The sequence below is a fragment of the Lates calcarifer genome, linkage group LG7_2 (genome assembly GCF_001640805.2).
Source record: "Lates calcarifer isolate ASB-BC8 linkage group LG7_2, TLL_Latcal_v3, whole genome shotgun sequence".
Taxonomy (NCBI): domain Eukaryota; kingdom Metazoa; phylum Chordata; class Actinopteri; family Centropomidae; genus Lates; species Lates calcarifer.
This window is the reverse complement of record NC_066854.1, coordinates 5,683,991-5,707,269: the sequence shown is the minus strand read 5'-3', so window position 1 is coordinate 5,707,269 and position 23,279 is coordinate 5,683,991. Positions and strand designations below refer to the sequence as shown.

General features: G+C 42.8%; 2 protein-coding genes and 1 long non-coding RNA gene across 3 annotated transcripts; 2 read left to right on the top strand and 1 right to left on the bottom strand.

Moving 5' to 3' along the window:
• The first annotated feature begins 1,125 nt into the window (after nucleotides 1-1,125).
• On the top strand, nucleotides 1,126-9,722 carry LOC108892856 (ribose-phosphate pyrophosphokinase 2). The gene is made up of 7 exons (XM_018690615.2): nucleotides 1,126-1,436; nucleotides 4,610-4,793; nucleotides 6,403-6,501; nucleotides 7,246-7,370; nucleotides 7,613-7,786; nucleotides 8,109-8,268; nucleotides 8,464-9,722. Exons 1-7 carry the CDS (start codon nucleotides 1,315-1,317, stop codon nucleotides 8,554-8,556), a joined length of 957 nt encoding a protein of 318 aa, XP_018546131.1. The 5' UTR covers nucleotides 1,126-1,314; the 3' UTR covers nucleotides 8,557-9,722.
• A 1,144-nt stretch (nucleotides 9,723-10,866) lies between these two features.
• LOC108892885 (thymosin beta-12) lies at nucleotides 10,867-13,570 on the top strand. Its single transcript, XM_018690664.2, has 3 exons — nucleotides 10,867-11,030; nucleotides 12,296-12,408; nucleotides 12,555-13,570. Exons 2-3 carry the CDS (start codon nucleotides 12,309-12,311, stop codon nucleotides 12,587-12,589), a joined length of 135 nt encoding a protein of 44 aa, XP_018546180.1. The 5' UTR covers nucleotides 10,867-11,030; nucleotides 12,296-12,308; the 3' UTR covers nucleotides 12,590-13,570.
• Nucleotides 12,841-20,571, bottom strand: LOC127139158 (uncharacterized). Its single transcript, XR_007809152.1, has 2 exons — nucleotides 20,375-20,571; nucleotides 12,841-15,118 (listed from the first exon to the last, which is right to left on the bottom strand). It is a non-coding gene; the product is annotated as an uncharacterized LOC127139158 (long non-coding RNA).
• Nucleotides 20,572-23,279: the final 2,708 nt, after the last annotated feature.

Sequence of the window (23,279 nt, the reverse complement as noted above, 5' to 3'; positions counted from 1 at the left end):
GCTGGGAAACAATCCCTTGTTTTTTATGGGATATTTCCAGAGTAACTGCTCCAGTTTCTGATCTGAAGAACAGTCAGTTAGCAGCCGTGCACATGACAGCAATGATGGCAGAAAGTGTGTCACCAGAGTGAAGAAGGCTGGTCTCTGGTTTGAGGAGACATACGAGGGGCATGAAGTCTCAGCTGACTTCTCTCTTGAGTGGAAAATCAAATTATGAGGCCCGATATCACAAGTGTGCAGGCAAAGTCCAGAGCAGCAGCAGCTATCAGGTGACCTCCTCCTTAGCTTTTTCTGCCTGTGTTGGACATTTTTGATTGATTAATCAGACTGCAAGAGAGTGGTGGATTTTTTCTGTGATGAGTTTGATTAATGATTCAACTTTTGGCCTCTAAAATGTCAGAAAATGCTGAAAAATTCCCATTATTATTTCCAAAAACTCAGGTTGAGACACTCACACAGCTTCTTTTGTTTGACCAACTGTCCAAACTCCAGAGAGATTCAACGTATTATCATGGAAGATGAAAAAAAAAGCAGAAAAATGCTTTAATAAAATGAAAACAGTGAATTTGTTGCATTTTTTAATAAAAAAAAAAAAGATAAAATAATTACATTTGGGCGAGTACTGATTCTTTTGTAGCAACAGGGCATTTTCTCTCCCATAAAAAAATAATTAGTCGTTCATAAAAGAATAATTACAAGCAAAGAGGAAACAGAGGAAGAAAATGTGCAGGGTCACATGAATAAAAGATAATGACAGTAGCATGAGAAATAGATCATAAGAAGTGAATAATGTAATTAACAGGCCAATTTAAAGAGGAAAGCTAATATATGTGTTTCTTTTGTAAGGAATAATAGCTTTAAAGTAGAAATGAATAGGAATATTTAATATACAGCTGGTTTTGAGGGCTTCACAAACCTACATCTTCACAGATTAACGAACAGGACATTTTCATAGTGGTAAAATTCTCATACAAGATGAAAAGAAATCCTGTTCTTTACAAAGACGAGTAAAAAACAGTGAGGTGAGAGAACAACTTAGTGTTCAGTGTTGTACTAAGTGTACATGTGTCAGTGGAGTACTACACTGTCCAATGAGGGGAGGGCACTTCCCTTTTACCATGAAAACACTGGCCTGATATTTCCTCTCTTCCGACGGTCCCCTCCGCTGCACCAGTGCAATGCTCAGGCTGCAACAGTAGCAAGCTCATTTTCCTATTTTCGTAACCCTTAAGTGGGGATCCCCATCTTTTTATTTTAATTTTTTTTACATTTTTCTTTTCTTTTGTCGAGCTAATCGCACCGGGTTTTTCGGACATGCCTAACATCGTGCTTTTTAGCGGGAGCTCTCACCACGACCTGTCCCAGAAAGTGGCTGATCGGCTGGGGCTGGAGCTGGGCAAAGTCATAACGAAGAAATTCAGCAACCAGGAGACATGGTGAGTAGACTTTTAATTTGTGCACGACGCGTGAGAAGCGTTGCTTTTAGTGGCTGGAGCTCACGTTGCTTCAACCTCGGTGTCCCATGTGGGTATGCTAGCTCGAAGCTAACAATAGTTTACTACACGTGACTCGTTAGCCACATGTAAACACACCAGGCTAGTATGGTTGCGGCTAGCTAACGTCACTGCGTCCATTATCGGACAGCTATGCTAGCCCTGGTGATAGTGACTTATTTCTGTTGAATTTTCCATTAGAATATCTGTTTGGCTTTTGTAGCCCTTAAAATAAACCACACCAACAGTAACAGCGTTCGTTACGTGTCATGCTAGCGATGCTAACGTTAAGTTTCGTCAGTTTCCTGTGTCAGGGGTGATTTATGGAGGAGGCCAAATTCTGTACCTGTGTTGCAAAGTCTCCCCCTAAACCAATTCTCGTGGTCTAAACTATGTGAAGTAACATTATATATGAAAAGCGGTAAATTACTTGTTGTGTGGCCAATTTAAAATGTTTACCCTGGGCGATAAAGGTGCTACTTTTGAAGTGGGAACAGATTGTTTCGAGTATACAAAATTTGACGTAACACCTCAACGCCTTCACCTACAGCCGGGTTGCAACTTTTAGCTAGCAATGTCCCCGAAACTTGTGGATATCACATAATTCATAAAGACACTGCTACAACTGATTAACACTGATAATACACTGTGGCTTAGACTCAGATATTGTCCATTTTCTGCGGGAAAGGATCACAGTAAGCTGGGGAGGAGCCTGTCCGATAATGGGTGCTGGCTAGCTTGCTGTCATTTAACGCTGATTTACGTTGACTGGCTAACTACAGACGATAAAGTGCCTCACTGGAGTTAGAAGCATGACTACGCAGTATAAACAGCCTCCGCTATTGGGTATTAAATGTCAGATGTTGTCTCTAGACTAATATAATAATTTACAGCAGCCCTACAGTTAAATAAGAGCAAAGCTTAGGTAACTCTCATTACTCCCTTCTTTGCAAGGATAGTTGGTTAACTCTCCAGTGCTTAAATCACATGCATTTAATTTGTGCGCATTTCCAAAGCAGCCAAGTTGACCATTAGCTAAATCAGTGCCTGCACGCTAACAGCTAGCCTCATTTAAGAGCATTGCAAGGGACTGTTGTTACTTTTACTGCCTTTGTTGCTGCCTGGCCTTGAACCAGGTTAGTTCAGGTCATGAAGTTTGCAGGATGACCTTTTGGTCTGTTTGCTGATCATCACAATACTGTTTGAACATATCTGTGACTGAGAATATGATCATTCACCTTCCCACCCATCTCACCCTTAAGTGCATTTCATTCTCTCTCTGATTCAGTAATGGAAAACCATGCACTGTATTAAAGTGCTTTGTGATCCGGCGACTCCATGAGCGCGGCATTAACATTGTCAGCGTTGGATTTCATTCCTGCTGGGTTCACTCACTGATGCGCTCTATGTACTGTAATGCACTCTGGATAAAAGCATCCTGCATCCACCAAACTGCAGTTTCCTGGATTAAACAGACATCTTGACCCCTTTATCCCCCGTGTAAGAGCCTGTCTGCTGGTGACGTTGCCACCCACAACTCATAAATCCAGGGAAAACTCTGATTATCTGCGCCGAGGTTTCTCTCTCTAGGGAACACAGCTGTTTTGGGCGACACAAAGTGCAAAACAAAGATTATTTTCTCACCCTCACAAACTAACAGGGAGGTGAGAACAGTAGGCCAACAGCAGCTCTTCTCACAGCTCCGACGCAGGCTTTGCCAGGTGACTCGCAGAGGTCAAGGACCAGCGCAGAGGGAGTGGATTCCTGGGAATAAAATTGTTTTTGTTTGCTTTGCACAAATAGAAATATCCAAATAAAGATTTTATTGACATTGGGCTGCTTGGTGTCAGAACACAACTGCTGTAATGCACAACAGTCACCCAGACTGAGAGTATAAACTCCAGATGTGTGGCTCTATTCTGTGTCTTTGTATACAGGGAGAAGGTCACTTTTTGTGTCCCATTTGTTCCCCTGTTGTTGTGTCACCTTGTCCTCAGTTTAATTTTAGCATCTGTGGCAGGAAATGTTTTTGCTCCAGGTGGTGGCGGTTGTCCATCCTAAAAGCAAAAGCATATTGTACATAGTAATCTCTTCTGCTTGCTTGTTTTTTGTGAAACAAAAATTTTTATTGGCTCATGTTTAGTGTAAAGAAATGTGTAAAGGAAAGCAGAGCTGAGGGAACAGGCCACAGCACAGACAGAAGGTTGGTATCAGGCAGCTCAGTAATCTTGTTTACTTGTTCTCAAATGAGACAGTTCCTGAATCCTACATGTAGCTGTTTTTAGAGGTTTCTTTTAGGCAGAGTTCTTGTGTTCACTGCAGCTTCTTTTATTAAATGAGAAAAGACTTTTGTAGAAAAACTTGGTTTATTTCTCAAAGTAGGGTATTAAAAATTCTAGTTTTGGTTTCATTTCTGAAACTTGGGTGTTATATTGGTATCAAGTATCAAAACATGTCAACAGCCAGATCTGTTGCTGTATGATAATAAACTGAACATTTATTTTGCTGCACATTTTTCAGTTGTTTTCATACATTTTATAGACCAGAGTATTAATGGATTAATGGAGAAAATAACTGGCAGTTGCAGCACTCTTATTAGTGTAATGTTTAGCAAAGGTTTTCTCCTGATTGGCTGCATTGTTGCCAGATGTTCTTTGAGCCTGTGTTCAGTTATGACTTTGGTCCTGGAGAAAATGAACTTTATTCATCAGGTGGTTTTAGGTTTTTCTTTGTGGGCAGAGCTTCACATGCAGTGCTGTGATACCAGTTTATAAAGTGTGACTACATCACAGGCAGATTCTGGCCTCCAGCCCATGTGACTGTTTGTGCTGGCCCCACTCTCACCCTCAACGACTGTACATGTCCACTGATCACATGAATGAGGCCGGGGGGACCTGGTCATCTCCCACAGAGGAATGTTTCACACACATGCTGGGGACTCGGTCCAAACCTGTTCAAAGCTTACACAGGGTTTGAATGAGACTGAGTGGATGAACACTCACTGCTCATAAATGTATTGTTGGAGTGTAATAATAAAGTGTACGACATTTAATCGTCTGGATTTCTTAATAAAGTTTTGTTTAAGTTGTCGTGTTCCTGTCTGTTTCCTTCAACAGTGTGGAAATCGGGGAGAGTGTGCGAGGTGAGGATGTGTACATCGTGCAGAGCGGCTGCGGCGAAATCAACGACAACCTGATGGAGCTGCTGATCATGATCAACGCCTGCAAGATTGCCTCCTCGTCCCGCGTCACCGCCGTCATCCCCTGCTTCCCCTACGCCCGGCAGGACAAGAAGGACAAGGTACACACAAACACACACTATTAGTCTGATTGAACTATCCTGTATCCACGTTTTGTTGCATCCTCTTTTGATCTGAGCTTCCAGTAAGTCATAAATCTGACTGAACAAGTCACTGCAGCTCCACCTTTTAATGAGTACTGAGTGTTACTGTTTCCCTCCAGCACTGCAGGTTGACATGTTAACTCGTTTTACAGTCATGTATTAATGAGAAACCTCACATCGGTGTTACTGCAGCACTCTCATGTGCAATTTGAGCCGTTTGCTGCTCTCAGAAAACCTGAAATTGACCCATCAGACGGAGCAGGTTCAGAAACTTGTTCATACAGCCTGCTTATCTTGTAAATCATTATCTCATGTTGCCTCAGTTGTTAATGTAACTGCAGCTGCAAGTCTGGTCCACACAAAGCAACAAGAAAGCTGCGTTTTTTCCTTTTTAGCTGGCACCCAGAGAGAGTTTTCCAGTGAATTGTTTTCAGCTCCTGTTCCTCCTTTTTCCTTCTGCCTGCACATGCAGTTGCTTATTCAGTATATTCCAATTTGATTCACATTAGTGTATGTGAGGGTCAAAGCTCTGCAAACACTTGACTTACCTCATCCACCCGCTGACCTCCGGGGCAGTTTGTCAGATAAAGTGTTGACCTTGTGAAACTTGATGATTACAGATGACTTCATATCGGCACTGAACGTTTTCTGATGATGTGGGAAATCACAAACTGTAACATTGTCCTGTCATTAGTGTTACATGAATATGGTTTAAAATATAACATTGAACTTCAACCTTCTTTATTTGTTGCATTACTTACTGAGCTGCACACTTTGTTTCAAACAGACATTTTAACTAAACCTGAAATGTACTTATCTCTCTAACACTCTGGACTCAGGTGTGTGACTCTGAGTCAGTGAATCTCCAAGCTAAAACATATTCTCCGAGCACTCAAAACATAACTCAGCCATCATTTCCAGGTAGACGACTGTTTTGTCAACAAGCCCAGAAGCTGGGTGCCTGACGTGCACATCTACACAATGTTGGCTTTTTTTTTTTTTTTCTTGAGTGAACGCATCAGTTAACCAGAATAAGCCCGGGGCGGCAGCAAAACCTGGGTTTTTAGTGACTTACCAAAATGAAAGGTCACAGGCGAAGCCTTAAAAATGTGCTTGAAGAAGACAAAACTACCAACATGATTTTATGAATACTCAAATGCTTAAAAGTACAAATGTAAAGCCAGTCATCCTAAGCATTAAAAGGATCACTCACAACAAATGTCCTCATCCATGTATTGATACAGGAACTGTGAATTTATATGAACCCAATTACCGAGTGACACGAAGGTGAACAGTTCCTAAAGCAGAAAGCAGGCTGGCTGAAAATCAGTTGATGTCAGATGCAGAGGAATAAAGACACTACGAGCGACTGAGTTAGAATTATATCCTCAGGATGAAAGTCGATCTGAAAAGGCACGACGTGTTCCTGTGAAATGATTTTGACGACAACGAATTTCCAACATTGCATGAGAAGGAATAAAATCCCTCCAGTGGACAGTGTTTAAAGTTCTGACATTTTCTCCTCACTTACTCACCTCAAGCGACTGTGTCTTGATGCTTGTCCCAGAGTCGAGCACCCATATCAGCCAAGCTGGTGGCAAACATGTTGTCTGTGGCCGGCGCTGACCATATCATCACCATGGACCTCCACGCCTCACAGATCCAGGTTTGTAAGTTTTCCACTAAATCAGTGTCACTCTGGAAACAGTGTTAAAGAGCTGAGTGTGTGAATGGGGAAAGAAGACCTCAGTGCTAACAGCTGCTAGTAGCGATATTAGTAACATTTGTATGGAGACTCACTTTGCACAAGGACGTGATACTCAGAAAAGAAAATACAGTAAATATAGCATATATAGTTTGTTAGAGCTCAAGGATACACACAGTGAGTTTTGGTGGGAAACGATGAATGTAACCACAAGATTTGTTTACAAGAAAACTGCACTGAGCACCTTTAGGTCATCCTGTAGCTAAATATACCAGACAAGCAGATTTATATGAATGAGTTTGTGCTATGAGGTGGTTGTATTGTATCAGCAGAGCAGTCTAGGAGCTTAGCAGTAGTGGTTGTTGTAGTAGATGTATTTCTTCTACTACTCTCACTAGATCAATCCTTATCTCTATATGTCTTTGCAAACTACAACCCTATGTAATCCACACTGATGAGAGTTATGATGAGGACAGAGTTGTTAGATTTCCTCTGGAACAAGGAAAATAACTCGCGTTGCCTCAGACTGGGACCAGGATCAGTTCATTAATGTAATAAAGTGACTGTATATGATTTACAGACTCCAAAGGTGGATTTTGTGTTGAAGTGACTGAGTCAAGAATCATTTGTGCAACATGTCTGTGTTTATTGGGCTAAATCTACAGTTTTATTAATTCAAGTTGCTCTGTTGTGTCTTTTTTAAAGGGCTTTTTCGACATCGCTGTAGACAACCTGTACGCAGAACCTGCTGTTCTGCAGTGGATCAGGGAAAACATTCCTGAGTGGAAAAATTGTATCATTGTATCTCCAGATGCTGGTGGAGCAAAACGGTAAGATACAGTGACACAGTGATAAATAACACTGTTTCACATTGCATGCATGCATTGAGGAAAAAAATGATGAATCAGAAAATGAATTTTGATTCATCTCTCTTCTGATCTGCTCAGTTTTTTCCAGTCGAAAGTCATTTGATCCAGTTCTCTGCACAAACAATGAACATATTGAACTCATTTGATTGAGGTTCAGTCGGAGCATTTAGCATCTCACTGCCTCCTTCCTGTCCTCCGTCCAGCGTGACGTCCATTGCAGACCGTCTGAATGTGGACTTCGCTCTCATCCACAAAGAGCGGAAGAAGGCCAACGAAGTGGATCGCATGGTGCTGGTGGGTGACGTCAAGGACCGGGTGGCCATACTGGTGGACGACATGGCCGACACCTGCGGCACCATCTGCCACGCCGCCGACAAGTCAGTATCATTTAAATCCTTTTTATTAATGTCTGTGAGGTTTACCATTGTAGAATGAGAGCAGAGCGTGATCACAGCCTGTTGAGTTATAAACTGTGTACAGACTTTTGCACAAGGATGTGGTGACTTCAGCATATTGACATTAAACTGATAAGGTGCCTTTATCGATTTAGATATTGCAACACAAGTTTGTGTAACACCTTTGATCCATTAAAGAAAACGACTCGTCATCAAAACTTAACAGAAAGCTCGGAAAGCAGATTTGATTTAATAGAATAAAGTCTGTGCACTGATTCACCTGAACTGTCTTTTCATCTTTTAGGTTAATCGATGCAGGAGCGATAAAGGTCTACGCCATCCTCACACACGGCATTTTCTCCGGTCCCGCCATCTCTCGCATCAACAACGCCCCGTTTGAGGCCGTGGTGGTGACCAACACCATCCCACAGGAAGAGAAGATGAAGGCGTGCCCGAAAATACAGGTACAGACAAACATAATCACTTTCTGCTCCTGAATATGTGCAGTGCTTTTCTTTTCCGTATAAGACTGTTCCAACACGTGAGCATCTTTCTTCAGGCTCTCAAAATCTTAAACGCAACATTTTGCCTATTGTCTGTTGAGTTGGTGCAGACATTTAAATTTTTAGTTGTGTATAATGTCACATTGTTTCCCTCAGGTCATCGACATCTCCATGATCCTGGCGGAGGCGATCAGAAGAACCCACAACGGCGAGTCAGTGTCCTACCTCTTCAGCCACGTACCCTTGTAAAGAACAAGAGAGGGGACGCCCCCCGGCCCTCTCTCTATCCCCCCCAGACACCCCACCCCCCGGTCAGACCAGTCAGTCGGCACTTTTGGCCCTGAAAGGCTCAAAAAGGCCTGATGGTGTTTTTGGCCAACCACACGTGACTGTTAAAAGGTCACTCCCACACATCGTCTGACATTTTCACCCAGAAGACACAGCGAAATATCACTTCCTTCTCTGAAGACCAAGTTTGTATTTATAAGTATCTCTTCTTTTTCTCTCTCTCTCTCTTTATTTTTTCCTCTTGTTTCAGTTTCAGTCTTGAACAGCAGAGGCCTGGCCTTCACTTTAACCAAAGGGTCCATTGTGTAACATTATGTATTATTTGAACCTCACTTTAAGACAAGCATTCCACTACAGCAAGTGATTTGAAATATTTTGGCCCTTTCTGCTTCGCAAAGTAATAAAAGTAGTGAAAAAAAGTGAAAATGTGCACCTTTTCCCCCAAAGTGTTTGCTTTAACAGCTGCTAAAAATATTAAAATAATATAGTTATAGCCCAATCCTTAACTAGCTAAACCTCTATGGACTTTGATTGTAATAATAGTTTATGCTTGGCGCTATCATCAGGTACCTGACAGTAGTTTAACAGCTGCACCACAAGTCAAACTGTGTTAATGTGACCACAGACAGAAGAGTCAAATTAGAGCACAGAGCACATGTGATCTACTCACCTTTAGTTCTGTTCTTTTAGTGAGCTGTACTGAATCTTCTGCAGTGTCATTTCTCCCAATAAGATGCTGTCACCCAGTGGTTGCACATCTGTATAACATCCCTCTCCTCCATTACCTCTTAATTGTGTTTAAAAAAAGATATATGAAAATGTAATAGCAACTTTCTAAACTCTCTGACAGGTCTGTTGTTGATTGTTGTTGGGTGCTTTGCCCATGTTCCAAAAGGTCATGAAAAGTAATTGAGCCCAAAGCTTAATTATAGTGTTAAGACTTCAGCCATGATTTGTGATGGAAATAGTGTAATTGTCGCAGCTGTAATGGGTCACTTTTGTTCAATGAGGCAGGTTTCACTGTTTGCCTGTAGGTGGAGAAAAGTTGGTGGAAAAGAGTGATTTTTTTTTTTATATGTAACACTCAAGCTGTTTCTATGACAATAAAGCTTTGACAATGGCTTACATACACACTGTCCTGCTCATCTCTCCCTGTAGATTTAAAGGGAAATTGCAGCAATTTAGTATAAGACGTCTTAAAGTAGTAGCCATTGAAATATCCTGATTTTAATCCATAGTGGCTCTAAAAATGCTGTATCCTACACTTCCCATGATGCAACTCGATAATGTCTGCATATGTGCAAGCCCAAGCTGAGACATCTCTAATGACATCACCATGACATCATCCTGCTCTCAGCCCATGATTTAGCACATGGGAATAAACTTGAGCTCAAGGGTTCATAAAAATAAAACAAAACCGGATGTGGTTGAAAGCTCTGGGGAAAATTCCCGTAAGTGGACCTGTACTTTTCTTGAGTATTTCAATTTTCTGCAGCTTAACATTAAAACATTTTAAAAACAGATTTTTTTCCACCATATTTATGACAGTTTGAGTCATCGGTTACTTTTTACATTTGAATTTTCCATTAAAAACACAAAGAATGTGGTTCCTTTTGTCATATTTTTATATGTTTATATGAGTTCAACTTCAATAACAGACTCTGAGATGACATTATCCAACAAGTCTGGGGCAAAAATCAGAGAAAAGTCTGAAACATTGATAGAAAATTTCCTCCTTTAATCACCTGACCATTCAGATTTATCTCGTGTCCCTTTAGATGGACTAAGCCCTGATAGGTGGGGAAAAACACAACTACAAAAGTGCCATCCCCACCTTTAACCGTGCGTTATCTATTATCAGATGTCAATAAAAACACTCCATCTGTATCTACTGAAAAGTGAAGGGCTGAATGTTAAACTGCCACCAGGAGGCGCCCTTTCTACATTAATATGCAGCCACAGACAGATAAAAGTAATGAGGAAGGACACATTGTCTGCAATTTTAAGTCACAATAGAGTCATTTTCAGACCAAACGCTGCAAAACTGATGATATGTTTTCAGTAAAACCGCTGTGTTAATGGTAAACAGAAGTGTAGGGTTATGGTGTATCAGCTGACATATGATATAACATATGAAATAAGGGATGGAGTGTGGTATTCAGCACCACGTGGCTTACAGTAAAGCGCAGACGCATGATAAATCCGTACATTTCATCATTTTCCTCTGGGAGAAGATGATATGAAGCTCTTTTGCTCTGAGCACGAGGCTGCAGGCTCTGCTCCTCACCAGCAGGGGGACACAGGAGGATGGGTGACAACTGGTGATGTCAGAGTCATTAGCATATTTCTGACTATATCTAATGCTTGCGCAAAGACGCGCCACTACTGCTGCAACGCACTGACCAGAGACCTTCCAGCCGTCAGCCGATACTCCGGTACGTAAACCCTGCTCTACAACTCATTTTCACTCCTTTGTGTTTTTACTGTGTGCAGCTTTAAGACAGTGAGACAGTCAGGGTGGTGTTAGGAGTGAGATGAGGGCGCGTGGGGATGATGTTGTGCCAAATGGATAAGAAAAGACAAAACATGAGATAATGTGATTTTTCAGTGAATGCAGCTCGTTTTGAGGCTCAGGCTGTGATCTGACAGGCGTGTGTGTGTGTGGTGTGTGTGTGTGTCTTTGTCCTGCACGTTCATGCACATCAGCCTGTTTCCTTTGTTGCCGCTTGTGGTCGAGCTGCATGCGTCTGGTGATTAAAACGATGCCTTTATAACGCTGCGCTTTTGTTAAGTGTGTGAGGACGCACGCCTGGGTGGGTCATTTTTGAGGGGGGGCTGATACATATATATATATTTTTGAAATTGTTGGAGTTGAACTTGGATTTTACGGCCATGATGAATGAGCAGAATGCCAATCTGGGCGGTGGTTCCTACAGATTGCGCCCCAAGGGGAGAAGTACGTGACAAGTGAATTTGCGGATGTTGCACAGCTTCCATGTGGAAAGCCCCTGAGTGGACATTCATAAATCAACATTTTACCTTTAGACTTTTTTCATTTTTATCCTTTAAATGATATATTTTTAAATCAAATGTGCACTTGAGCCTTCAGTCTTTATCCTTTTTTTCTTGCTTTGCCCAGCATGGGAACTCCTATTGTTATGTAAATGTCAGGGGGTTTTGAACGCTTTGGACTGGCTTCATTGTCTGGAGCAGCCTGTCCCTTCTCTCTCTCTCTCTTTCCGTGTGTGTGTGTGTGTGTGTGCAGCATCCCCCGAGCTCTGTGTGTTGGATAACGGGGCTGGATGGCAGTCAGATCACGCTGGGTAGAGCCTGCAGGCGAACAAAAGGAGGCGGACGCAGCCGCGCACATTAGAGGGAAAAGTAGCTTGCGGTTACGCATGTAGTTAAAGTGAACAAATGGGTTTTTTGGGGTTTTTTTGCCGCTGAGATTTTAGGCAACGCCCTTCGACTGATTAAAAGTCAGAGGGGACCACATTCTCAGGTGGTTTCTGCCTTTTTAAAACCTCATTAACAATTTAACAGCCTATTAATTATATATATAAATGTATTTTATGGAATCATTCTCAGCATTTGGTTGCAGGAGATTAAAGGCGACACCTGTGGTTTTCACATCACTGATTTGGGTGCAGTTGTTAGAGGACTGCAGCTCTCATTAACTGCTCCCTCTCTGATCCCACAGACTATCTGCAACAATGAGCGACAAGCCCGACATTTCAGAGGTGACCAGCTTCGACAAGACCAAGCTGAAGAAGACAGAGACGCAGGAGAAGAATCCCCTGCCTTCAAAAGAAAGTAAGGCTCCAATCCCTGAAGTTAAAGGCACTGTGTGTGTGTGTGTGTGTGTGTGTGTGGGGAGATAGATTACATCACATTTCTTTTTAACTCTTTCTGTGCTGTTATCCACTCATTTCTATCTCCTCTCTTCTCGCCCTCCACAGCCATCGAACAGGAGAAGGCAGCGGCAACGTCGTGAAGCCCCTCCCTCCCGTCATGCACTGTACACCCCCCACCACCACCTCTTCCTCCTCCTCCTCCCCCCGCATTGCCTTGTTTTCAGTCACTTCTTTTAGCTGTATAACTTTGTAACCGAAATTATGACACGACAAACGTAACCGAGCTGCCGCAGCCCGCGGACGGGTGATGCCTCCGGGCCCCCCGTCTCACTCCCACCACCCCCTCACCCCCCACGCCCCCACGCCACCCCCACATAAACACCTTCAGCGAACGCCACCCTCTCGCTGCCGGGGTTAGATGAGGAAGATTTGTCTTGAAGGTGGAGCAGAGGGGTGGGGGGCCTGCAAGAAGATAGTCCAAAAAAGACGGATGAGACCACCTGTGCTACCAACAATGGCGAGGGCCCGAGGGACGGGGCGGGGCGTGGTGTGCGTCCCCAGGAAGCTTCATCATCGTCTCCCCGAAAAAAATCAAACTACCAACACCCAACTTCCTGTGTGGCTGCTTTTGCGCCAAAGCTGAGGCGTCAGGCTTTTATTTTTTTGTTGTTTTTATTGTTTTTCGTCTTCTAATTTTCGGAAATGCACAACATTGTTTGTACGCTGGCCAAAATGTAAATGCCCCAAAAATTGATACTGTTGTCTGTCACAACGTTTTTCTTTTATATGTACACGAGGATTAAAACAAAAAAGTGTAACTGATTCCATCTTGATCTGGGAGATGCTCAAATGGACCTTATTTACGGTTAAATTGTAACATACTTTTGTCCTTCTGTCAGAGTTATTCAGGATAGCTTTTGTGTTGCAATCTGTCTCTGAATTGTCTCAAATGAGGAAAAGAAAATATTGGCAATTAATTCCATGTGTTTGCTTTCGACCGTAGATCAAAATTCTTTGGAGTTTTGTAAAAGTCCCAGCAGTCATGTTACTCTGCCACAAACCATTACCAGAAATGGAAAACCGTGAAATGTTGTAATAAAAAAGAATTTGTTACTAAAGAAGTGTACTGCAGTGTTTCCTTAGCCTTTATCCACACTGCTGCACAATCCTCACACTGGCGCTAGCCTCATTTTACACTTGCTAACTGAATATTGTTAAGCTAACAGTTGCACCGCTCGTCTTAGTCTAACCCACTTTTCACACTACCTTACGCTCAAGATACCAAACAATCCTCTAGCATTACTTAAGGGATGAGGCTGTACTCTTATTGAAAGGCTTAAACGTCTCCTCAGCGAGCCTCGCAGGGATTTACCAGCACAGGAGATGAATTTTGTGTGTGTGTGTGTGTGTGTGTGTGTGTGTAAAATAAGAGAGAGACAACGGGAAATGAAAGGTTGTTAAACCACCTGTCATGGAGGTTCTCTCTAGAAGAAGCTGTGAACACCACAGTCAGCACAACACTCACTTTAAAGCCAGCGATTACTGCTAAAAGACACAAACTATAGAGGGAAATTATCCTGCAATCCAGGAAGGAGACACTGCCTATTAAGGCTTTGATCATTTCAGGCTTTCCTAAGCTAAGCTAAAGGCATTAAGGACTCATTTAATGTGATATAAATGCATTTTATTGGAGCATGTTTTCTTGCTTCACTCAAGAACGTGAAGCAAAAAGCAGAAATAAAAGAGGATCAGAGGTGTATCTCTAACATTGTTCATGTACCTGTTAGCTGTTTTGATGCATTGGTGAGCAGTGGCTTATGGGATGGTGACCCAGAATAGGGCGTAGCCTCTGCAGGAGATTTACTCAGCCCTTGGTCCTAAACTGCCTTCGTCCTAAATTAGCCACCGCCTCCAAAGCCTTAATGTCATTAGCATGACATCGGTGACATTTCCTGTAAATGGCATGCATTTAAAGTATCCACACGTTTTGTACTTTTATTCAATTGAAATGCGACTGGGCTTCAGAGGAAGGTTTGGTCTGCATGGGTGTAGTGATGAACAGCCAGGAGTGTGATCACATGAATCGACACTTTGAGCGAGTAAAGACGGATCTCAGGTGTAGTATGTGTTGTCTCCTGTGATGCCACATTCAGAATAAATCAGACACAATCAGAGTACATGGCTGTTTCTTCCATTGCTGATTTTGTGATTGATCTCAGTCCACGTAATAGTCTGCAAATCTTACATGTGAGTGTAAGTGGATTGGTGTTAAGTCAGTTGCTCTTAATAAGGCATTAATCTGCATCGAGGAGGAGGGGGTAAACGTGGAGGTTAGTAGGGTAGTGCGGGGAGGCGAGGCCAAAACCTCGCAGGTCCTCGCTCAGATGGGATTAGCACCTCCCCTCTCCCACTCCTCCCTCCCTTTGCCTCCCCTCTGAATGCTGCGTGGCTCCACACAGGCCTGCTGCAGAGCCTCCCAGAGAAAGTGGTGGAGGATTTAAGGTGGAGGGAGGGGGGCGGCACCAAGCTTGTTGGGATCCTACAGTTGTCCTGCCTCGTAACCCATGGCAACAGCTGCTGCTGAGTCACATCCTGGGGTTGGGCGGTAGGATGCTCGTTATCCTGGAGGAGATGGTTTCTCCCTGGCAAGCACTTGTCATCAGCCTGTCCTGTTGGCGTGTTTTGAATAGTCGGGAGATTATGATATTGTCTGTTGTCCGTATTTAGACATATTTGACCATCTGTCTCCTGTACCCTCGCGTCTCCACTAAAGGCATGTCTTTGAAACTGGCCTGATTAACAGAGGGACTGATTGATCAGTGGTTACTGAGTGCACATGTGCCATTGTTGAAGCTCCATTAGCAGGGTGTTTGCACTGGAGGCTTGTGGATCTTTGTGTAACTGAGGCTCTAGGGTTGACTCGCTGTGGTTGGTTTGTGGCCACAGACACTGTTTACAGACATGCTAGCAGCATGGCACAAGGTATAGAAATGTTTGTCAATTGGTTGGTCGACCACTTGGGTTATATGAAATATAAAAACTATTTCATGCATTGCCCTGACGCATTCATGGTCCCCAGAGAGAGAACGATTCTTAAAGAAGAAAAGAGCTTTACATATTTGTTTAATGTTTAAATATCTCAGCAACGATTGCATGGATTGCTATGGAATTTGGTAGAGATATTACTGATGCTAAGAGGATTAATCCTGATGATTTTAGTGATCCCATGAATTTTCCTGTAGCGTGATCATCAGGTCAAAGTTCTCACACACAAAATTTTATAAAAACATTCATGGTCTCCAAAGGATGGTCTCTGCTACCGTGACAGTGTGTTCAGACAGAACGCAAAGCGAATTTTGGACATTCAAAGTCAATGTAAAGGCATAATTAGATGTTGGGCAAAGACAGATGTGTGTGAGCACTGTCCTTGTGAGCATGCTAGCATTTAGCTCAAAGCACCACTGTGATTAAGAACAGCCTCACAGAAATGCTAGCCCGACTCTGGACTCAACGAATGAGGTCAAAGTCTTTTTTTCTTTGGAAGGTTCTGGACTGAGTGAAACAGCAGCCATGATAAGAGCTGGTTGAACTCTTTAAATGCCAAGGTGCTTCAGTGCTTCCTTTCCTATCTCCTTTAGCATAGGGTACACCGGAGCATCCTGAGTCTTGTTTACAATCAGTGCCTCTATTGTTGAAGAGCAAAGAACCAGTGTAGCTCACTGGCCAAGTGTTCCTTTGTTATCTGTGTGTCATATATTACCTGTAGGTACTGGCTGGTTTTCCTCAGAGTCGACCGACCGAGTCAATTATCTTTCTATCATTTGCTGGCAGAGACAAACAGAGTCTGCCCTAGATTTCCATGGCAACCACCCACCCAGGAGCTACATCTCCATCGACTGCATGTTAACACCTGACCATTACCTTTAATACGCTCAGAAATATCCACCGTGTCTTTGAACCAGCTGCAGAGACACAAACAGAGGAGGTGGTAGTGTGTGTGTGTGTGTGTGGGGGGGGGTCAACAGGAAAAACATGTTTGTGGGCGGTGTGTTTGTGTCATTATTGTGGTTTCCTGTCCAAACCATATCTCTCTAGATTGTCTACAGTCTTATTGTTGAGTGCTGACAACACATAAAGAGAGAGCACAAGGTCGCTGCACCCTAAAAATATGCAACATTTGTTCCTCGTCTGCTGCTGTGTTTGAGGTCATCGAATACAAATGCTCCCCACTGGTGTTTTTTTAGTGACATATGGCAATGACAAGCGGATGAGGTATGAGCAGCCATGTTTGGAGAGTCAAAGGCTATGTGTGTGTGTGTGTGTGTGTGTGTGTGTGTGTGTGTGTGTTAGTAACTCAATATAGCCACAACGTCATATGGATGAAACTGAAGCTGCCTGCAGCCCTTAAACTAATAAGGAATGATTTTAAGGAGGATTTTCTGGTGATGCTTGTAATAGAATAGCAAACCATAATGTATTATAAGTCTCTTACATGATACTATTAATTACAGACAGACTCTTATGTTCTTAGGTGCTAGTAGTGCAAAAAAAAAAATAAAAAAAAATCCATCTTTGCAATCAGGAAGTTTAGAATCTGAATGTGATTTCTACATGGTGTCACTGACCTTTAAAAACCATGAATCTCTAAAACTTGAATGTTTCACAAAAAACAAGCCTGTTTTCAGTTATGTAATGTATTTTTGAGATAATTCATTGAGTCATTAAGAAGCAGAAAGGTTTTCTCAACCCGCTAACCCTCAAAATACCCTAATTTGGATACATGGTTTTCACTGGACATGTGCAACATGAATACGTCTGTTATTAATACCTCTTATCTCTGGAACATGGTTTCTGTTTTTGTTATCCTTCCTGAAGTTATTTACAGTTTTTATAAAGGGGAATTTCCCTGATTCTTGTCTAACATAGACTTGTGAATCCATTGGAGACAGTTATTAGATTAAAGCCACACAATTTGACATGAAGAATGTATCATGTTACATGATCTCACTACTTTTTTAACATGTTTAAGCAAAATACGAGATTAAATAAGTTGCTCTGATGGACTGCTCTTGTTTAATCACTCATATACTGAGCACATACATTAACACGTTTTTATGCAACAGCTCAGGCCTCAGAATGTTTCACCATTCATGTCCTCTTTGTGCAATGTGTTTACAGATAAGTGCTGTTGTGTGTCCGGCAGCGTTAGCAGGAACTAACTTTTTATAGCACTTTTCTGAACAAAGACACAAAGTGCTGAGAAATAATAGAGAGCAAAACACACACACACACACACACAGAAGGTAAGACTTAGAAGTAAGAAAGAGCAGACATGCACTGTTGGCTACAGGAGGCACGGAAACAGCTCAAAAGCCTGTTCTCCACCTATAATGTCAGTGCTAGCTCTCTTGTTGCATAAATTATAATTACATCAGATCCTGTGGACTGGTAAAAGTCAGTTAAACAGTTGTATGACCACTAATTACACCATCAAACTGATGCATAAAAGCACAGCTGGTATGTTAAGAATCAGCGGGCAGAGGCGGGCGTGGTCCTGCATTGCAGACAGAGGGTTTTTCAGCAGCAGCAGGCAGAGCTGCCTGTCTATAGCTTGGGTTGATTATCCCAGACATGCTCTAGTAGTCTGGCCCCAGGTGGGGCCCCGATCAATGGTGTCTAAATGGTGTTGACGTTCCCCATTGCTTGTAAATGCATTAGCCAAAGCATAGCAGAGAATCAATGCAGCTACATAGACAGCAGAGCTCAGCGCGGCACATCACAGCCAGTCAGGTCGACTCATTGTGACTTGATGAGGTGCTCCTGAAAATATCCACTCTGAGGTGTTGACCGAGAGCGAGCGTGAGCAAAAGAGTAGAGCTGTGCATGTAGGGAGCACATGATCACACAAACAGATGCATGTGCAACTCCATGCTTGCGTGAGGCACATCTGTGCGTCCGTAAAAAAAAAAAAAAAAAAGTGTAAACACAGAGAAACTCTCAGTGGCTGCTCTCCTGAAGGCTCATACAGAGCGACAGCCTTGACATTTCTGAGCAGAGAGGCTGCGGCTGCCACACTGCAGACGAGATGCTTCCTCCTTCGCCACAGGCACAGATCTGGGCCACTCTCTGCATCTCCCCTTTTCCTCCCTGCAGAAGATGATGCTGCTGCTGCAGACACCTGACACTTTTGATTTCTCTTTTACACAACATCACAGAGAAAATGTCCACTTATAGAATCAGTTCTTTTTGTAGTAGAACTCTTTGATAGCTACAAATGTGATGCTTTCTATTAATTTTTCATGTTGTTAGATTTCCAATTCATTTAGAAATCCATGTGGGACTGAGACAAAAAGACTGATTTCCTGTTTCTCAAAGAAATGGTTTTAGGTTCTACTAAACTGTGCAGCATCACTACAAATGTTAACTTCTTTCAAAATAAAAGACTGAAGCACACGCTGCTTTGGATGGACTAAAAGCACTTAAATATTCTGATCCAAACCAAAGAAAAAAAAGCAATGATTCTTAAAAAAGAAAATAATAATTCATGTCTGGCTCTTGCATTAAATCTGGTACTGTAATCAGCGAAACCAGAAAGGAAGAAAAATACTTTTTTAGAATCTTTGTAATCCAAAAAGAAAACTCTTTCTGCTTCATGAGAAGTGTGGCACCCTGAGACTCCTGGGCCATGTTCCTTCACCGGTACAGTGTTGATAATGAGCGTTAATTACCCCAGCTGTCCCAGGAGAGAGCTGCTTAATTACTGCCCCCTTGTTAATAACAAGCTTAATCATGTCATGTTCTTATTTGGGTTTTGTTAATCAGCATGAGAGTAACATGCAACAGCGCAGAGCAGAAGGTCAGGAAACTACAGGAGATTCAAGCTTTTGCACTGGCAAGACGCTCCCTTTCAGGTCGTCTGTGGTGTTTTGTAATGAAGCCATATCTCTGACATCGAAACAATAAAGCATCATATTAGCATGATCAGTATTATGGTGGATGGATTCAGTGATCTTTGCAGTAATTCAGGGAGTTCTCGGCTGGTGTGAAGTCAGAGGTCGTGCATTGTTACTAGTTTTATTTGTGGTTTTCATGGACAGAATAAGGAGAAGTTTGGATTAACCAGCTTTTTACGCAACATGTTGCTGAGATCCGACTGCTGTGTTCATTTGACCCTTTTGCAAACACCTTACAACCACTTGTCTATATAGTAGAGCGTTGGACGCCTGTCACAAGATTCTTTGTGGAACTATGATTCCAGTTTTAGGGACAGAGTCAGATGTATGATGTACATCTGATGTATGAGAGAAGTTTACATGAAGCATACTCTGATGTGTGGGCAGCTTTGTTTTGCCTGTTGCTACTGTAGCCACACCAGGAAGCTGTGATACTCTAATGGATGGGGAGACAGACAAAATTCCAGGTGAGCTTCAGTCTATAGGTGCCTCAGCTTGCACGGCGTTTGAATCAGACTGATTTATTATCACGTTCCTGTCTATAATGTTCTTGACGCTGCAGCTCTGTATATGCAGCTGAAACGCCCAAGGACACCCTTTCAGCCCACAGCCCAAACGTTGATTGATGATTCAGGTTTTGGAAAGGCGCCTGAGCTGTTCACACTGTCCTGACTCTGCAGGCGACTGAACACTCTTGATGAAGCTGCCCTTGTCTTACTGTAATTAAGCAAAGATGCTAGCCTCATGCTGCAGCTTACACCTCTGAGTGGAGGTGCAAACATTAGTCAGTTTGAGTTTATATTATCAGGGTGGAGCTGCACTGATAACCTAATCTATCTGTGCCTGTGTGTCTGTGTTAATTTCCCAACACTACCTCTCTGTTGGTCTCTGCTCATGGCCTGCAGGAAGGTTTATTATTGCAAACATGAGTAAGAAAGGCATTTAAAAAGCTTCTATCTATCAGATCATTACCTTTGTTTTGAGGCCCAGAGGTTAGTGGTATGCTCATACTGCGCCGCTCAAGATAGCATTCAGGAACATATAGCCCATCGCTCCTCATCTCTGCCCTCAGGGCACTTATAAAGGCTGCTCATGGTGTTACATCATATGGAGTATGTGACATGAGTTGCTCAACCATTGTTGCTCAAAGGCTTCATTGTGCAACACCCTGCCGGAGTCAATCAGGATACTATCACCATATTAATGAATCATGTGTTAAACAGTGTGAGTTACACATACTCAAGCTCTCAGAGCTCAGGGGAATGTGATACAGTATTAAATATGTTTTAGTGGAGGGATCTCTCACGCAGAGCACTCACTGCTCACAGCTCTGATTGAATCTCAGGAGCTCAAACTGACACCACACCCATAATCCACTTAACCTCATATCTTGAAGTTGTTTGACACAGTGTTTGTTTTTTATTTCCTGTTGGCGAGGGCAGCGCATTGGCGATAACGCCTGCCGGCATGGTGATGAGTCACGCTGGGCCAAGGTCAGCTCGAAGCTGCTGCAACAACAACAACAAAGCAACGCACTTAACAGTGTCAGTCTTCTCCTGTAGCTCTTGGCAAGAAAGCATGTAAGGGGTATTTCCCAAAAATGATGGACTATTCCTTTAAAAAGGAGCAATTTGATGACTTAAGTGCAGAAATAGAGTGGCACAGTGAAAGCAGTCATGGTTACAAATATCTGCATTTTTAAATAGAGGAGACTGATAATGCTGCAACACACACACACACACACACACACACACCTGTGTTCACTCTCACATGAATACGAGGAGATTTTAAAAGCTGGCTGATTTCCCCGTCGTTTGCGGAAAATTTTGCCTCATCCTGAGATTTATTGAAGCTTTTACATCTGAGGACAGGACGCTGGGGGTGTGCACACAGAAATATAATGATGTCATTGATCTTGCGGCTCGCTTTCCTGCGGCTATGTCTGCAGTTTGGTTGCTCATGAAAGCATTTGCTTTGCTTTTAGAAGCGAACCCTTTGACTTTTGGTGGAATCTGAATCTACATATTACCATTATTATGAGCATCACTTCAGTTGTAAGCTCAGGCACAGCTGGTGGCGCGGTGCAGACGCATTTTTTCCTCATTATCGCAGAGCAAACCAGCTTTGAAGAGCAAGGTGAGGAAAGAAGGAGGGAGGGGGGCAATAAGGCAAACAATGGCTGAGCTTGACTTTGTTGAGCTGCGGCCTTTGCTGTCAACCATCCAGCGCAGTCAAGGACGTCAGCGCAGACATACACAACCCAAAACTTTAAATTACCAAGCATCCCAGGAATCCTGCACCACATGTTGTTTTGTCTAAAGGAAGTGAATACTCTCATTGACAACACTCATTTTGGCAAAAAACAAATGTTATCGCAATGAAAAGGAAAGGAATGTTGGCAAGAGCCCATCAACCCCAGTCCCCTCCCCCAGTGAATGCAGATATTATTGACACATCAAAGACTTTAAAGAAGTGGTTTCCGTGTCTCGAGGGATTCAGGAGGAAGTTGGAGGTTTGAGCAGTGTGGAAACAACAATAACATCTAGTTTTGTGAAACTGTGGTAAGGGAAAACCAACCTTCAACTCTCACTTCAATCTTGTTTCACCAAGCCTGACCTTTGACCCCACTGTGGTTGGCATTGAGTAAAATGCAATTTCCCAGCAGGGATCAACTGACTACGAGATTCATTATCAGTGCAGCAGTTTGCAAAATTGATTTGGAGTTGATTTCCTACGTCTCAGCAGCTAAATCTAGTTCATGATTGTGCGAGATGTGGTCTTTGTTCGGTGTGATGCTGCCAAAGGTCGAGAGTTGAACCCAAACCCGCAACATCGCTAGCAAATTCTTTTGTCTCTTCAGGATCCTCGGGGGGGTTTTACCCCACGTGGAGGAATGAAGCCGCCTTGATCACCGCCAAGATCCGCTCAGCTTTCTCTGCCTCCTGAATGTCCCAGCATGCCTTTCCCGCACTGTGTGTGTGTGTGTTTTGTGTATTTGCTCTGTCCAAAAAGGGGAAGCCTGGCTGCACTTCACTTCCTCTCACATTGTATCAGTAATTACTTTGGTAGCGAAGTTTCAGAATTAGTTTTGGATGACATTTTAAGCAGCAACAGCTTCACCTCCATTTTTAAATGTCACAGGATGACACGTCTTTAACAATGGGTGAGGGGTGATGATTGAGAGATTGATAAGAAGGAGGAAGTTGCATGTCAACATGATGAACAGGGTGTTAAAGGTTCAGATCATGCAATAACATGTCAAAATGATACAAAACTGCCATCAAATGGGCAGAAAGTAAAGTCATAATAAAATGAGATGCATTAACACATTAAAAGGACCTCGTTAGTACATTTTGAACAATATTTACACCACCCAACAGTCAGTCGCCGTGGAAACGAGGCAGAAATTATGTGTAGCCTGTCTCTGTTTGACTCTCACTGCCAAACAATTAATGCATCTCACCTAATGTGTTCACCCAGAGAGCGTTAATGCTCCCTCATTAGGCCCCGTGAGGAAAATGAACAGCGTGTGGTGGGGGGGGGCTCATGTGGAAACTGCAGCAGCAATAAGATGCTCTCTGTTCACTTTGTATGCAAAATGTGCAGACTGCAGTTTGTTAAGTTTGTTGTGCATGGTGTACCAGCCACGGTGCATTTATTGATCTGCTGTATCACAGACAGATGACCTGACCGTCGCAGGCTACAATCGCTGGTGTTTGTTGTTCTTATGAAGCAAAAAGACTTCCCAGACTGTGACTCACTGATAGTGTGTGAGCAATCTAGGTCAGCACCCAATCAATAAAGATAAGGAGACCTGATTTACTTACAGCGTGCACAGTAAAAGTACAGTCAGTGACTATTGATGGGGCTGTTTATC

Bases quoted from the DNA above. Each gene is read 5' to 3' on its own strand.
- LOC108892856 (XM_018690615.2), top strand. From the start codon at position 1,315: ATGCCTAACATCGTGCTTTTTAGCGGGAGCTCTCACCACGACCTGTCC. The intron at 4,794-6,402 runs GTACACACAAAC...TGCTTGTCCCAG, and splicing joins GGCAGGACAAGAAGGACAAG to AGTCGAGCACCCATATCAGC. The intron at 8,269-8,463 runs GTACAGACAAAC...TGTTTCCCTCAG, and splicing joins AGGCGTGCCCGAAAATACAG to GTCATCGACATCTCCATGAT.
- LOC108892885 (XM_018690664.2), top strand. From the start codon at position 12,309: ATGAGCGACAAGCCCGACATTTCAGAGGTGACCAGCTTCGACAAGACC. The intron at 12,409-12,554 runs GTAAGGCTCCAA...CGCCCTCCACAG, and splicing joins TCCCCTGCCTTCAAAAGAAA to CCATCGAACAGGAGAAGGCA.